The sequence below is a fragment of the Entelurus aequoreus genome, linkage group LG10 (genome assembly GCF_033978785.1).
Source record: "Entelurus aequoreus isolate RoL-2023_Sb linkage group LG10, RoL_Eaeq_v1.1, whole genome shotgun sequence".
Classification (NCBI taxonomy): Eukaryota; Metazoa; Chordata; class Actinopteri; order Syngnathiformes; family Syngnathidae; genus Entelurus; species Entelurus aequoreus.
The window spans coordinates 60,795,365-60,811,229 of record NC_084740.1 but is presented as its reverse complement, the minus strand read 5'-3'; the positions used below and the strand labels follow the sequence as shown (position 1 = coordinate 60,811,229).

General features: G+C 37.0%; 1 protein-coding gene across 1 annotated transcript in view; it reads right to left on the bottom strand.

Annotated features, from left to right (window-relative positions):
* tmtc3 (transmembrane O-mannosyltransferase targeting cadherins 3) overlaps positions 1 to 15,865 on the bottom strand; it is a 77,131-nt gene that overhangs the window by 49,521 nt on the left and 11,745 nt on the right. The window contains exon 7 of the mRNA XM_062061343.1: positions 1,240 to 1,492. Within this exon, the coding sequence (XP_061917327.1) occupies positions 1,240 to 1,492 (253 nt within the window). The remainder of the gene's footprint in view (positions 1 to 1,239; positions 1,493 to 15,865) is intronic.

The window sequence follows — 15,865 nt, the reverse complement described above, 5'->3', positions numbered from 1 at the left end:
CATTCAGTGGCAGCTAACGCTAGCTAGCTTTAAACTGCTATTGTTAGCAACTGCTATTGTTAGCAAATCATTGTTTGCAAATCATTGTATTCTCTTTTTATTTACCATTTACACAACGTGACAACTTCACTGCTTTTGGGGTTTGTGCATTCCGTGGCAGCTAACGCTAGCTAGCTTTAAACTGCTATTGTTAGCAAATCATTGTTTGCAAATCATTGTATTCTCTTTTTATTTACCATTTACACAACGTGACAACGTCACTGCTTTTGGGGTTTGTGCATTCAGTGGCAGCTAACGCTAGCTAGCTTTAAACTGCTATTGTTAGCAAAACATTGTTTGCAAATCATTGTTTGCAAATCATTGTATTCTCTTTTTATTTACCATTTACACAACGTGACAACGTCACTGCTTTTGGGGTTTGTACATTCAGTGGCAGCTAACGCTAGCTAGCTTTAAACTGCTATTGTTAGCAACCGCTATTGTTAGCAAATCATTGTATTCTCTTTTTATTTACCATTTACACAACGTGACAACTTCACTGCTTTTGGAGTTTGTGCATTCAGTGGCAGCTAACGCTAGCTAGCTTTAAACTGCTATTGTTAGCAACTGCTATTGTTAGCAAATCATTGTTTGCAAATCATTGTATTCTCTTTTTATTTACCATTTACACAACGTCACAACTTCACTGCTTTTGGGGTTTGTACATTCAGTGGCAGCTAATGCTAGCTAGCTTTAAACTGCTATTGTTAGCAAAACATTGTTTGCAAATCATTGTATTCTCTTTTTATTTACCATTTACACAACGTGACAACTTCACTGCTTTTGGGGTTTGTGCATTCAGTGGCAGCTAACGCTAACTAGCTTTAAACTGCTATTGTTAGCAAATCATTGTTTGCAAATCATTGTTTGCAAATCATTGTATTCTCTTTTTATTGACCATTTACACAACGTGACAACTTCACTGCTTTTGGGGTTTGTACATTCCGTGGCAGCTAACGCTAGCTAGCTTTAAACTGCTATTGTTAGCTAAAAACACCTCAAGCTAATGTGCGTGCATGTGTTACGTCATTACGTCTGAGGGCGGGACATAGTATGTAGAAGACGTTGGAAAGTTGGCGCCCTCTAGGCATCTGTGTAAATACTGCAAACATCCCCTTATTGAACCGCTGGGACAGTTGGATTGGTTCCAAAGTTAGCAGATATTGTGGTGTAATCTCGGAGCAATGGTCAACAACTCACCATGACCACGGTCTTGGCAGAGCTGTGCTGGCACGTGACGCTGCTGTACGCCAGCAGGCCCACCAACACGTAGAAGACCACGGTTGCCAAGTTGCGCCGGTCCAGGGCGGACTCCACCAACGGGATGGTGCCCATGGTCCAGTCGCAGCACAACTCGGAGGGGTTGAGCAGGAGCCATGCGTTGACAGGAAGTAGGTAGTTGAAGGTCAGCTGTCTGGCGGGGGCGGGGCTCACGGCTGCCGGGTTGTCAAATCTGCAACACAGGCGCGGGGAATACTTCAAATGTTATGTTTGCAAAAACTATCAAAACCCCTAGAGTTCAACACAATCGCCTCCAAAGTGTTGTAGAAATAGAAATAAAAGCTTTGAATTCGACCATCAGCACAGGAAGTCACCTTTTACATACGTAATGTCTGCAAGGTGGACATCCACAGAGTTGTGCCACAGTGCCGCCCCACAGGCTCGTTTTGCCTGGATATATATATATATATACACATATATATTTATATATATATTAGGGCTGCAACAACTAATCGATTAAATCGATTAAAATCGATTATAAAAATAGTTGCCGATTAATTTAGTCATCGATTCGTTGGATCTATGCTATGCGCAGAAGCTTTTTTTTTTTTTTTTTTTTTTTTTTTAAATAAACCTTTATTTATAAACTGCAACATGTACAAACAGCTGAGAAACAATAATCAAAATAAGTATGGTGCCAGTATGCTGTTTTTTTCCAATAAAATACTGGAAAGGATAGAAATGTAGTGTGTCTCTTTATCCGATTATTAATCGATTAATCGAAGTAATAATCGACAGATTAATCGATTATCAAATTAATCGTTAGTTGCAGCCCTAATATATATATATATATATATATATATATATATATATATATATATATATATATATATATATATATATATATATATATATATATATATATATACACATATATATACAGGTAAAAGCCAGTAAATTAGAATATTTTGAAAAACTTGATTTATTTCAGTAATTGCATTCAAAAGGTGTAACTTGTACATTATATTTATTCATTGCACACAGACTGATGCATTCAAATGTTTATTTCATTTAATTTTGATGATTTGAAGTGGCAAGAAATGAAAATCCAAAATTCCGTGTGTCACAAAATTAGAATATTACTTAAGGCTAATACAAAAAAGGGATTTTTAGAAATGTTGGCCAACTGAAAAGTATGAAAATGAAAAATATGAGCATGTACAATACTCAATACTTGGTTGGAGCTCCTTTTGCCTCAATTACTGCGTTAATGCGGCGTGGCATGGAGTCGATGAGTTCCTGGCACTGCTCAGGTGTTATGAGAGCCCAGGTTGCTCTGATAGTGGCCTTCAACTCTTCTGCGTTTTTGGGTCTGGCATTCTGCATCTTCCTTTTCACAATACCCCACAGATTTTCTATGGGGCTAAGGTCAGGTGAGTTGGCGGGCCAATTTAGAACAGAAATACCATGGTCCGTAAACCAGGCACGGGTAGATTTTGCGCTGTGTGCAGGCGCCAAGTCCTGTTGGAACTTGAAATCTCCATCTCCATAGAGCAGGTCAGCAGCAGGAAGCATGAAGTGCTCTAAAACTTGCTGGTAGACGGCTGCGTTGACCCTGGAAAAAAGAGCTGGACTGCTGCTGAGTGGTCCAAAGTCATGTTTTCTGACGAAAGCAAATTTTGCATTTCCTTTGGAAATCGAGGTCCCAGAGTCTGGAGGAAGACAGGAGAGGCACAGGATCCACGTTGCCTGAAGTCTAGTGTAAAGTTTCCACCATCAGTGATGGTTTGGGGTGCCATGTCATCTGCTGGTGTCGGTCCACTCTGTTTCCTGGGATCCAGGGTCAACGCAGCCGTCTACCAGCAAGTTTTAGAGCACTTCATGCTTCCTGCTGCTGACCTGCTCTATGGAGATGGAGATTTCAAGTTCCAACAGGACTTGGCGCCTGCACACAGCGCAAAATCTACCCGTGCCTGGTTTACGGACCATGGTATTTCTGTTCTAAATTGGCCCGCCAACCCCCCTGACCTTAGCCCCATAGAAAATCTGTGGGGTATTGTGAAAAGGAAGATGCAGAATGCCAGACCCAAAAACGCAGAAGAGTTGAAGGCCACTACCAGAGCAACCTGGGCTCTCATAACACCTGAGCAGTGCCAGAAACTCATCGACTCCATGCCACGCCGCATTAACGCAGTAATTGAGGCAAAAGGAGCTCCAACCAAGTATTGAGTATTGTACATGCTCATATTTTTCATTTTCATACTTTTCAGTTGGCCAACATTTCTAAAAATCCCTTTTTTGTATTAGCCTTAAGTAATATTCTAATTTTGTGACACACGGAATTTTGGATTTTCATTTCTTGCCACTTCAAATCATCAAAATTAAATGAAATAAACATTTGAATGCATCAGTCTGTGTGCAATGAATAAATATAATGTACAAGTTACACCTTTTGAATGCAATTACTGAAATAAATAAATAAAAAATATTCTAATTTACTGGCTTTTACCTGTATATATATGTGTGTGTATGTATATATATATATATATATATATATATATATATATATATATATATATATATATATACTGTATATACACACACACACACATATACATATATACACACACATATATATGTACACACACATATACATATATATGTAAACACACACACACACACATATATACACACACATATATATGTACACACACATATACATATATATGTAAACACACACACACACACACATATACATATATACACACACATATATATGTACACACACATATACATATATATGTAAACACACACACACACATATACATATATACACACACATATATATGTACACACACATATACATATATATGTAAACACACACACACACACATATACACACATATATATATATGTACACACACATATACATATATATGTAAACACACACACACACATACATATACACACACACATATATATGTACACACACATATACATATATATGTAAACACACACACACACACATATACATATATACACACATATATATGTACACACACATACATATATATGTACATGTACAAACACACACGCACATATACATATATACGTAAACACACACATATATGTACACACACATATACATATATACGTAAACACACACACACACATATACATATATACACACACATATATATGTACACACACATATACATATATATGTAAACACACACACACACACACATATACATATATACACACACACACAAAAAATATGTACACACACATATACATATATATGTAAACACACACACACACATATACATATACACACACATATACATATATATGTAAACACACACACACACATATACATATATACACACACATATATATGTACACACACATATACATATATATGTAAACACACATATACATATACACACACACATATACATATATACACACACATATACATATATATGTAAACACACACACACACACATATACATATATACACACACATATACAAATATACACACACATATACATATATATGTACACACACACAAACACACACACACACACACACACACACACACACACACACACGCACACAAACACATATATATAAGAGTTTGAAATGGGAACACTTGACATATTTTGACGACCACAGTCGTGCTAATCCTACCCTCACTACTGCCGTATTTTGGCGCCCGCTTATCCCAGGAATCGTCTCCCGACTATGCGGAGACACTTTGAGGATTATGGGCTTTGCACTTATCGGCTGATTGTCGAGGAATTTTATCATGGAGACGGTCTTCTGATGCCTTGCAGGGGAGAGGAGAAACAAGCAGCCATTGTGGGAGACCGTGTCCGACAAGAGTCCGTAGACCGCATCACGGATCAGCAAGTCTAAGAGGATTACCAGCACCTCCTTGTTTGCCAGGGCAATGACACAGCAGTTTCAGGATCATGGCAAGCTGGAGCCTATCCCGGTCCACGACACAGAATCAAACGCTAAACCCCCAGTGAGCCGAGCAAAGAGCATGAGAAAATACAAGTGCTTATGTAAAGTATTGCGTCAGTTGAACCAGTGCTCGGGTCATCTGCCATACTTCAATGCTCATGTAGTCCACTGCTATTTTCCTTGGCTCCGCTCTTCATTCCTTTGCCGCCGACCAGAACAAATACATTCCATTCTTGCCTTGGCCAAGGTCAATACTTTCAGGGCCCATACCAATACCGATACTGATTAGCAGTCCACAAATTAAACATTAATCGCTGAAAGTTGGACTTATCGGTGCATCGCTAACAAACGTATTTGATTGACATAACGAGTGCCATGCTGCTGTGATGGGGACACTAATGGCAAAAAGGATAAGTTTGTTTGCAGTTGATTTCCTGCTACAAACATTAGTCTCATCTACGATTAATGTCTGCGGTTGTTTTTATGTGTGAAGTTCATATTTTGTCTCATTATTTAGCTGTAGATGTTGTTCAGCAATGTTTGCTAGCAGTGTCAAGATTCAGTATACAGTGTTTCCCACACATTCATTTATTTGTGGCGGCCCGCCACGAAAGAATTACGTCCGCCACAAATATTTTTATTTATTTTATTTATTTATTTTTTGTCCTGTCCAGCTTCTCAGGCAAATCACATAGTTGATGTAGATGCCCATATAGGCTGTTCAGATTTACTTTACAAAAGAGAAGTGTAGGATACTTCTCTTGTTGCCTTATTTGTATTTGACCACTACTGTTTTCTGTTTATTTGTTACTGACTGTGGCAGGACACCTCTGCCTCTGTTTCACTTTATGTTGCTGGTAAATAATCCAATCCAATCCAATCCACTTTATTTATATAGCACATTTACACAACAAGAACGTTTCCAAAGTGCTGCACAGCCATGTTAAAAACAATATTAAAAACAATATTAAAAACAATATTATGCTACACCAATGACTGAATAAAAACAAAGAATAAATGAATAGAAAACCAATACAGAGACAATATAAAAAATAAATATGATTAAAAACGATTTTAAAGGGTAAAACCAATTAAAACAGTAAAATAGACATCAAAATGTATAACCCTAACCCTAACCACACAGGACAACAGAGGACAGAAGACCACACAACTCACGTAGTGTTAAAAGCCAAAGAATAAAAGTGGGTCTTAAATAATATGGTTGTAGTAGTAGGCTAAAGTTAAATTATTTAGTATGCACTAATTAAAGGGGCGGAGCTTTAAGAGACATTTTAGCTTTTATATTTTATAAGATATATTTTTTGTAAGAACCACAATTAAAAAATATATTTCAGTGAATAACTTATTGTTCAAATCTGTATATAAATATGTACATAAAGTGTTGTAATTATATTGTAAAATGGATGGATGGATGGACGTTTAAAACAAAACTGTTATTATTAATTAGTAAGTATACATTTTTTTTAGCCTTTTTAGAGAAAATCATGTCATTGTAGTAAATTATGCAAATGACTCGATGATGTCATGGTGGCCACGCCCATAGCCACGCCCCCACCGCCACAGGTATCTTGGCAGTTTATGAGAAACACTGGTATATGCTGTTGACATTTATTCATCTACTTTATCAATACTATTTTCTTGATGCTAACAAATAGCACCAAAGTTAAAGTTAAAGTACCAATGATTGTCACACACACACTATTGTATACTGGTATACTAATACTGGCCAATTTTAAGTTGGTGTGTCTGGTGGAACTGGCCAATGTTAAGTTGGTGTGTCTGGTGGAACTGGCCAATATTAAGTTGGTGTGTCGGGTGGAACTGGCCAATATTAAGTAGGACAAAATGCGGTCGGCTATAAATTATTTAATGTCTCTGTGCGGCCCGGACCGGTGGTTGGGGACCAATGCCACTAGGCCACTGAGTAGGTTCAAAGACGCTATAATGTGGTCATCCCTGTCGAATAAAGCACTTGTTTTTCCTGCACAACAACAACTAAGCTTTTAAGTTTGTTATGAAAACGTAAAATTACAAAAATTGGGTGGATTGGACCAACAATCACAATATTTATTACTATGACTTAACATGAGTTAGTTTATTTGCACAAGCAGGTCTTCTAGTTATATTTCGGCGTAGGAAACACAAAACAACCAAACTAATTGTCCTATCTTTACATTTAGTTCTGCTCTCAAACACTACTACTATAGTAGAGAATGAACTGGATTGCATCACAGAGAGTTTCTCAAACAAATCAAAATGTTCAAAGATTTTACAAAGTCATCTTTGCAGACACAAGCTGTCCGATTGTATTCCACAAGATGATGAAAGTGATCTTTTTAAAGGCCTACTGAAAGCCACTACTAGCGACCACGCAGTCTGATAGTTTATATATCAATGATGAAATCTTAACATTGCAACACATGCCAATACGGCCGGGTTAACTTATAAAGTGCCATTTTACATTTACCGCGAAACTTCCGGTTGATAACGTCTATGTATGATGACGTATGCGCGTGACGTCAATCGTTGAAACGGAAGTATTGGGACACATTGTATCCAACACAAAAAGCTCTGTTTTCATCGCAAAATTCCACAGTATTCTGGACATCTGTGTTGGTGAATCTTTTGCAATTTGTTTAATGAACAATGGAGACTGCAAAGACGAAAGCTGTAGGTGGGATCGGTGTATTAGCGGCTGGCTGCAGCAACACAACCAGGAGGACTTTGACTTGGATAGCAGACGCGCTATCCGACGCTAGCCGCCGACCGCATCGATGATCGGGTGAAGTCCTTCGTCGCTCATCGATCGCTGGAACGCAGGTGAGCACGGGTGTTGAGCAGATGAGGGCTGGCTGGCGTAGGTGGAGAGCTAATGTTTTTAGCATAGCTCTGTGAGGTCCCGTAGCTAAGTTAGCTTCAATGGCGTCGTTAGCAACAGCATTGTTAACCTTCGCCAGGCTGGAAAGCATTAACCGTGTAGTTACATGTCCATGGTTTAATAGTATTGTTGATCTTCTGTCTATCCTTCCAGTCAGGGGTTTATTTCTTTTGTTTCTATCTGCAGTTAAGCCCGATGCTATCACGTTAGCTCCGTAGCTAAAGTGCTTCGCCGATGTATTGTCGTGGAGATAAAAGTCACTGTGAATGTCCATTTCGCGTTCTCGACTCTCATTTTCAAGAGGATATAGTATCCGAGGTGGTTTAAAATATAAATCCGTGATCCACAATAGAAAAAGGAGAGAGTGTGGAATCCAATGAGCCAGCTTGTACCTAAGTTACGGTCAGAGCGAAAAAAGATACGTTCTGCACTGCACTCTAATCCTTCACTCTCACGTTCCTCATCCACGAATCTTTCATCCTCGCTCAAATTGATGGGGTAATCGTCGCTTTCTCCGTCCGAATCACTCTCGCTGCTGGTGTAAACAATGTGGAAATGTGAGGAGCTCCACAACCTGCGACGTCACGCTACTTCCGGTACAGGCAAGGCTTTTTTTATCAGCAACCAAAAGTTGCGAACTTTATCGTCGATGTTCTCTACTAAATCCTTTCAGCAAAAATATGGCAATATCACGAAATGATCAAGTATGACACATAGAATGGATCTGCTATTCCCGTTTAAATAAAACAATTTCATTTCAGTAGGCCTTTAAAGAGCCATTTCCTTTATGCCGGACTTTATTACCTTTATGAACCACTTCTTTCCGGACTCTCTCAAAGTTCTTTCCTATCCCTCTATTTGAACGACTGGAACAGCCAAAAACAGAACAGCAATACATTTTCTGCTCAAACTCTACACTACTCTCACTTGTTTGCTCAAGCTGCTTGACCATCGTGACGTGAAGAAGAAAACCGGACGTGGCGTCACATGCAACACAGCCATACAGTTTCAATATGATACTTGACATATTTGAAATATTTTCCGCCAGAATGCAGCTGAGATAGGCTCCAGCACCCCCTGCGACCCCAAAAGGGACAAGCGGTAGAAAATGGATGGATGGATGTCTGAAAAAGGAGTAGGATGAAGCAAAGCTTATTTCATCCTACCCCTTTTCCACTTCATAGCAATTACTAACACAAATGTTCACTTCCCGTTTTCAATATGTAACAACTTACACTACCGTTCAAAAGTTTGGGGTCACCCAAACAATTTTGTGGAATAGCCTGCATTTCTAAGAACAAGAATAGACTGTCGAGTTTCAGATGAAAGTTCTCTTTTTCTGGCCATTTTGAGCGTTTAATTGACCCCACAAATGTGATGCTCCAGAAACTCAATCCGCTCAAAGGAAGGTCATTTTTGTAGCTTCTGTAACGAGCTAAACTGTTTTCAGATGTGTGAACATGATTGCGCAAGGGTTTTCTAATCATCAATTAGCCTTCTGAGCCAATGAGCAAACACATTGTACCATTAGAACACTGGAGTGATAGTTGCTGGAAATGGGCCTCTATACACCTATGTAGATATTGCACCAAAAAGCAGACATTTGCAGCTAGAATAGTCATTTACCACATTAGCAATGTATAGAGTGTATTTCTTTCAAGTTAAGACTAGTTTAAAGTTATCTTCATTGAAAAATAAGGACATTTTAAAGGCCTACTGAAATGATTTTTTTTTATTTAAACGGGAATAGCAGATCCATTCTATGTGTCATACTTGATCATTTTGCGATATTGCCATATTTTTGCTGAAAGGATTTAGTAGAGAAAATCGACGATAAAGTTTGCAACTTTTGCTCGCTGATAAAAAAAAGCCTTGCCTGTACCGGAAGTAGCGTGACGTCACAGGAGCTAGTATTCCTCACAATTCCCCGTTGTTTACAATGGAGCGAGAGAGATTCGGACCGAGAAAGTGATGATTACCCCATTAATTTGAGCGAGGATGAAAGATTCGTAGATGAGGAACGTTACAGTGAAGGACTTGAGAGACAGTGATGGACGTATCTTTTTTCGCTCTGACCGTAACTTAGGTACAAGCTGGCTCATTGGATTCCACACTCTCTCCTTTTTCTATTGTGGATCACGGATTTGTATTTTAAACCACCTCGGATACTATATCCTCTTGAAAATGAGAGTCGAAAACGCAAAATGGACATTCAGTGCCTTTTTTCTCCACGACAATACATCGGCAAAATGCTTTAGGTACGAGCTAACGTGATAGCATCGTGCTTTAACTGCATATAGAAACAAAATAAATAAAGCCCTGACTGGAAGGATAGATAGAAAATCAACAATACTATTAAACCGTGGACATGTAAATACACGGTTAATGCTTTCCAGGCTGGCGAAGGTTAACAATGCTGTGCTAACGACGCCATTGAAGCTAACTTAGCAACCGGACTGCACAGAGCTATGCTAAAAACATTAGCTCTCCACCTACGCCAGCCAGCCCTCATTTGCTCATCAACACCCGTGCTCACCTGCGTTCCAGCGATCGGCAGAAGGACGAAGGACTTCACCCGATGCGTTTGGCTGCCCGGAGACGTAGGAAGTCAAGGTGAGGTCGGCGGCTAGCGCGGCTAGCGCTCCAACAAAGTCCTCCTGTTTGTGTTGCTGTAGTCCGCTGCTAATACACCGATCCCACCTACAACTGTCTTCTTTGCAGCCTTCAATGTTCATTAAAAAAATTGCAAAAGATGTCCAGAATACTGTGGAATTATGAAATGAAAACAGAGCTTTTTGTATAGGATTCTACGGGGTACCATAACTTCCGTTACTCGGACTTCGTCACGCGCATTTGTCATCATACCGCGATATTTCAGCCGGATATTTCCCGGGAATTTTAAAATGGCACTTTATAAGTTAACCCGGCCGTATTGGCATGTGTTGCAATGTTAAGATTTCATCATTGATATATAAACTATCAGACTGCGTGGTCGCTAGTAGTGGCTTTCAGTAGGCCTTTAATGTGACCCCAAACTTTTGAACGGTAGTGTACATCAATGATTTCTCAATACGCTATGATTGATATGAAATGTTGCATTTCAAAATATGGCAAACATTTCAATACAAACAATTCTGGGCTCCTTCACGTAGATTATAGTTGAGACATTTTTCAAAGATGACTGACATAATTTCTTCCTGGATGTTACAGAAAGTATGAGAATGTGTGAGCTGCTGCCTGCTCTTCTTTACTTATATAGTCATCTCCTATTTGTCAAGGTATTTACTAAGGGTGTAACGGTACGTGTATTTGTATTGAACCGTTTCGGTACGGGGGTTCGGTTCGGAGGTGTACCGAACGAGTTTCCACACGGACATATTAAGTAGCGTACCGTACGTTGTGTAAACAATGCACACCGAGGCACAACACACGGCATGCTAGCAGCTAACGGGCTAGGATAGACTGACCATACGTCCTCTTTTCACCGGACATGTCCTCTTTTGCGGAGCTGTCAGGGCGGAGTTTCTTAAATGCCTCAAATGTCCGGCATTTTGAGTTAGGGTTGCGTGTATTTTCAATGTACGTTCAGGGTTAAGAAGGGGTTAAAAACAAAACAAATTGTGCGTGCAGCAGCATTGGTGAGGGAGGGACAGAGAGAGAGAGAGAGTTATGATAAACGCGCATGCGTCGCCAGGCTCTGCTTTTTATCCATAGATTTATCACATTTAATGTTTTATTATCTATAGCAGGGGTGTCAAAAGTGTGCCCCGGAGGCCATTTGCGGCCCACAGCTAATGTTTTAAAGGCCCACGGCACTTTCTAAAAATACTATTCAAATAAACAAAAACATAACAAAAGTGAAATAAAAAAGCTTAAAGGTGAAATGTAATTTAGAAAAAGTTGCAATGTTGACTAATAAAACAAAGCTGTTTTTTTTTTCTTTCAAACTGTCATTGCTCAAAACATAATATTGAATCAAAATCAATGTTATTATTAGAGATGTCCGATAATATCGGTCTGCCGATATTATCGGCCGATAAATGCGTTAAAATGTAATATCGGAAATTATCGGTATCGGTATTTTTATTATCAGTATCGGTTTTTGTTTTTTTTTGTTTTTGTTTTTATTAAATCCACATAAAAAACACAAGATACACTTACAATTAGTGCACCAAGCCAAAAAACCTCCCTCCCCCATTTACACTCATTCACACAAAAGGGTTGTTTCTTTCTGTTACCAATATTCTGCTTCCTACATTATATATCAATATATATCAATACAGTCTGCAAGGGATACAGTCCGTAAGCACACATGATTGTGCGTGCTGCTGGTCCACTAATAGTACTAACCTTTAACACTTCATTTTACTCATTTTCATTAATTACTAGTTTCTATGTAACTGTTTTTATATTGTTTTACTTTCTTTTTTATTCAAGAAAATGTTTTTCATTTATTTATCTTATTTTTTTTTATAAAAAGGACTATAAATTAGGCATAATAATGTGTTAATTCCATGACCGTATATATCGGTATCGGTAATTAAGAGGTGGACAATATCGGAATATCGGCAAAAAAGCCATTATCGGACATCCCTAATAATTAGTAGGGATGTCCGATAATGGCTTTTTGCCGATATCCGATATGCCGATATTGTCCAACTCTTTAATTACCGATACCGATATCAACCGATACCGATATATACAGTCGTGGAATTAACACATTATTATGCCTAATTTGGACAACCAGGTATGGTGAAGATAAGGTACTTTTTAAAAAAAATTAATCAAATAAAATAAGATAACTAAATTAAAAACATTTTCTTGAATAAAAAAGAAAGTAAAACAATATAAAAACAGTTACATAGAAACTAGTAATTAATGAAAATGAGTAAAATGAAGTGTTAAAGGTTAGTATTATTAGTGGAGCAGCAGCACACACAATCATGTGTGCTTACGGACTGTATCCCTTGCAGACTGTATTGATATATATTGATTAGAGATGTCCGATAATATCGGTCTGCCGATATTATCGGCCGATAAATGCGTTAAAATGTAATATCGGAAATTATCGGTATCGTTTTTTTTATTATCAGTATCGTTTTTTAATTTTAATTTTTTTAATTTTTTTTTTTTATTAAATCCACATAAAAAACACAAGATACACTTACAATTAGTGCACCAAGCCAAAAAACCTCCCTCCCCAATTTACACTCATTCACACAAAAGGGTTGTTTCTTTCTGTTATTAATATTCTGCTTCCTACATTATATATCAATATATATCAATACAGTCTGCAAGGGATACAGTCCGTAAGCACACATGATTGTGCGTGCTGCTGCTCCACTAATACTAACCTTTAACAGTTAATTTTACAAATTTTCATTCATTACTAGTTTCTATGTAACTGTTTTTATATTGTTTTACTTTCTTTTTTTATTCAAGAAAATGTTTTTAATTTATTTATCTTATTTTATTTGATTCATTTTTTTAAAAAGGACCTTATCTTCACCATACCTGGTTGTCCAAATTAGGCATAATAATGTGTTAATTCCACGACTGTATATATCGGTATCGGTTGATATCGGTAATTAAAGAGTTGGACAATATCGGAATATCGGATATCGGCAAAAAGCCATTATCGGACATCCCTAAATGTGATCCAATAAAAAAAACATTCTGATAATATTTGTTTACTTCTGATGACTGACACTGTCAAAGAGGAACTGCCTTAATAATAACAATGGTAACAACAATAATAGTAACAATTAGAAATGTCCGATAATATCTGTCTGCCGATATTATCGGCCGATAAATGCGTCAAAATGTAATATCGGAAATTATCGGTATCGGTTTTTTTATTATCAGTATCGATTTTTTTTTTTTGATTTTTTTTTTTAATATTAAATCCACATAAAAAACACAAGATACACTTACAATTAGTGCACCAACCCAAAAAACCTCCCTCCCCCATTTACACTCATTCACACAAAAGGGTTGTTTCTTTCTGTTATTAATATTCTGCTTCCTACATTATATATCAATATATATCAATACAGTCTGCAAGGGATACAGTCCGTAAGCACACATGATTGTGCGTGCTGCTGCTCCACTAATAGTACTAACCTTTAACAGTTAATTTTACAAATTTTCATTAATTACTAGTTTCTATGTAACTGTTTTTATATTGTTTTACTTTCTTTTTTATTCAAGAAAATGTTTTTCATTTATTTATCTTATTTTATTTGATTCATTTTTTTAAAAAGTACCTTATCTTCACCATACCTGGTTGTCCAAATTAGGCATAATAATGTGTTAATTCCACGACTGTATATATCGGTTGATACCGATAATTTCCGATATTACATTTTACCGATAATATCGGCAGACCGATATTATCGGTATCGGTTTGCTTTGTTTTTGTTTTTTGTTTTTTTTATTAAATCCACATAAAAAACACAAGATACACTTACAATTAGTGCACCAAGCCAAAAAACCTCCCTCCCCCCATTTCTTTCTGTTATCAATATTCTGCTTCCTACATTATATATCAATATATATCAATACAGTCTGCAAGGGATACAGTCCGTAAGCACACATGATTGTGCGTGCTGCTGGTCCACTAATAGTACTAACCTTTAACACTTCATTTTACTCATTTTCATTAATTACTAGTTTCTATGTAACTGTTTTTATATTGTTTTACTTTCTTTTTTATTCAAGAAAATGTTTTTCATTTATTTATCTTATTTTTTTCTATAAAAAGGACTATAAATTAGGCATAATAATGTGTTAATTCCATGACTGTATATATCGGTATCGGTAATTAAGAGGTGGACAATATCGGAATATCGGCAAAAAAGCCATTATCGGACATCCCTAATAATTAGTAGGGATGTCCGATAATGGCTTTTTGCCGATATCCGATATGCCGATATTGTCCAACTCTTTAATTACCGATACCGATATCAACCGATACCGATATATACAGTCGTGGAATTAACACATTATTATGCCTAATTTGGACAACCAGGTATGGTGAAGATAAGGTACTTTTTAAAAAAAATTAATCAAATAAAATAAGATCAATAAATGAAAAACATTTTCTTGAATAAAAAAGAAAGTAAAACAATATAAAAACAGTTACATAGAAACTAGTAATTAATGAAAATGAGTAAAATTAACTGTTAAAGGTTAGTATTATTAGTGGAGCAGCAGCACGCACAATCATGTGTGCTTACGGACTGTATCCCTTGCAGACTGTATTGATATATATTGATCAGAGATGTCCGATAATATCGGTCTGCCGATATTATCGGCCGATAAATGCGTTAAAATGTAATATCGGAAATTATCGGTATCGTTTTTTTTATTATCAGTATCGTTTTTTAATTTAAATTTTTTAATTTTTTTTTTTATTAAATCCACATAAAAAACACAAGATACACTTACAATTAGTGCACCAACCCAAAAAACCTCCCTCCCCCATTTACACTCATTCACACAAAAGGGTTGTTTCTTTCTGTTATTAATATTCTTGTTCCTACATTATATATCAATATATATCAATACAGTCTGCAAGGGATACAGTCCGTAAGCACACATGATTGTGCGTGCTGCTGCTCCACTAATAATACTAACCTTTAACAGTTAATTTTACAAATTTTCATTAATTACTAGTTTCTATGTAACTGTTTTTATATTGTTTTACTTTCTTTTTTATTCAAGAAAATGTT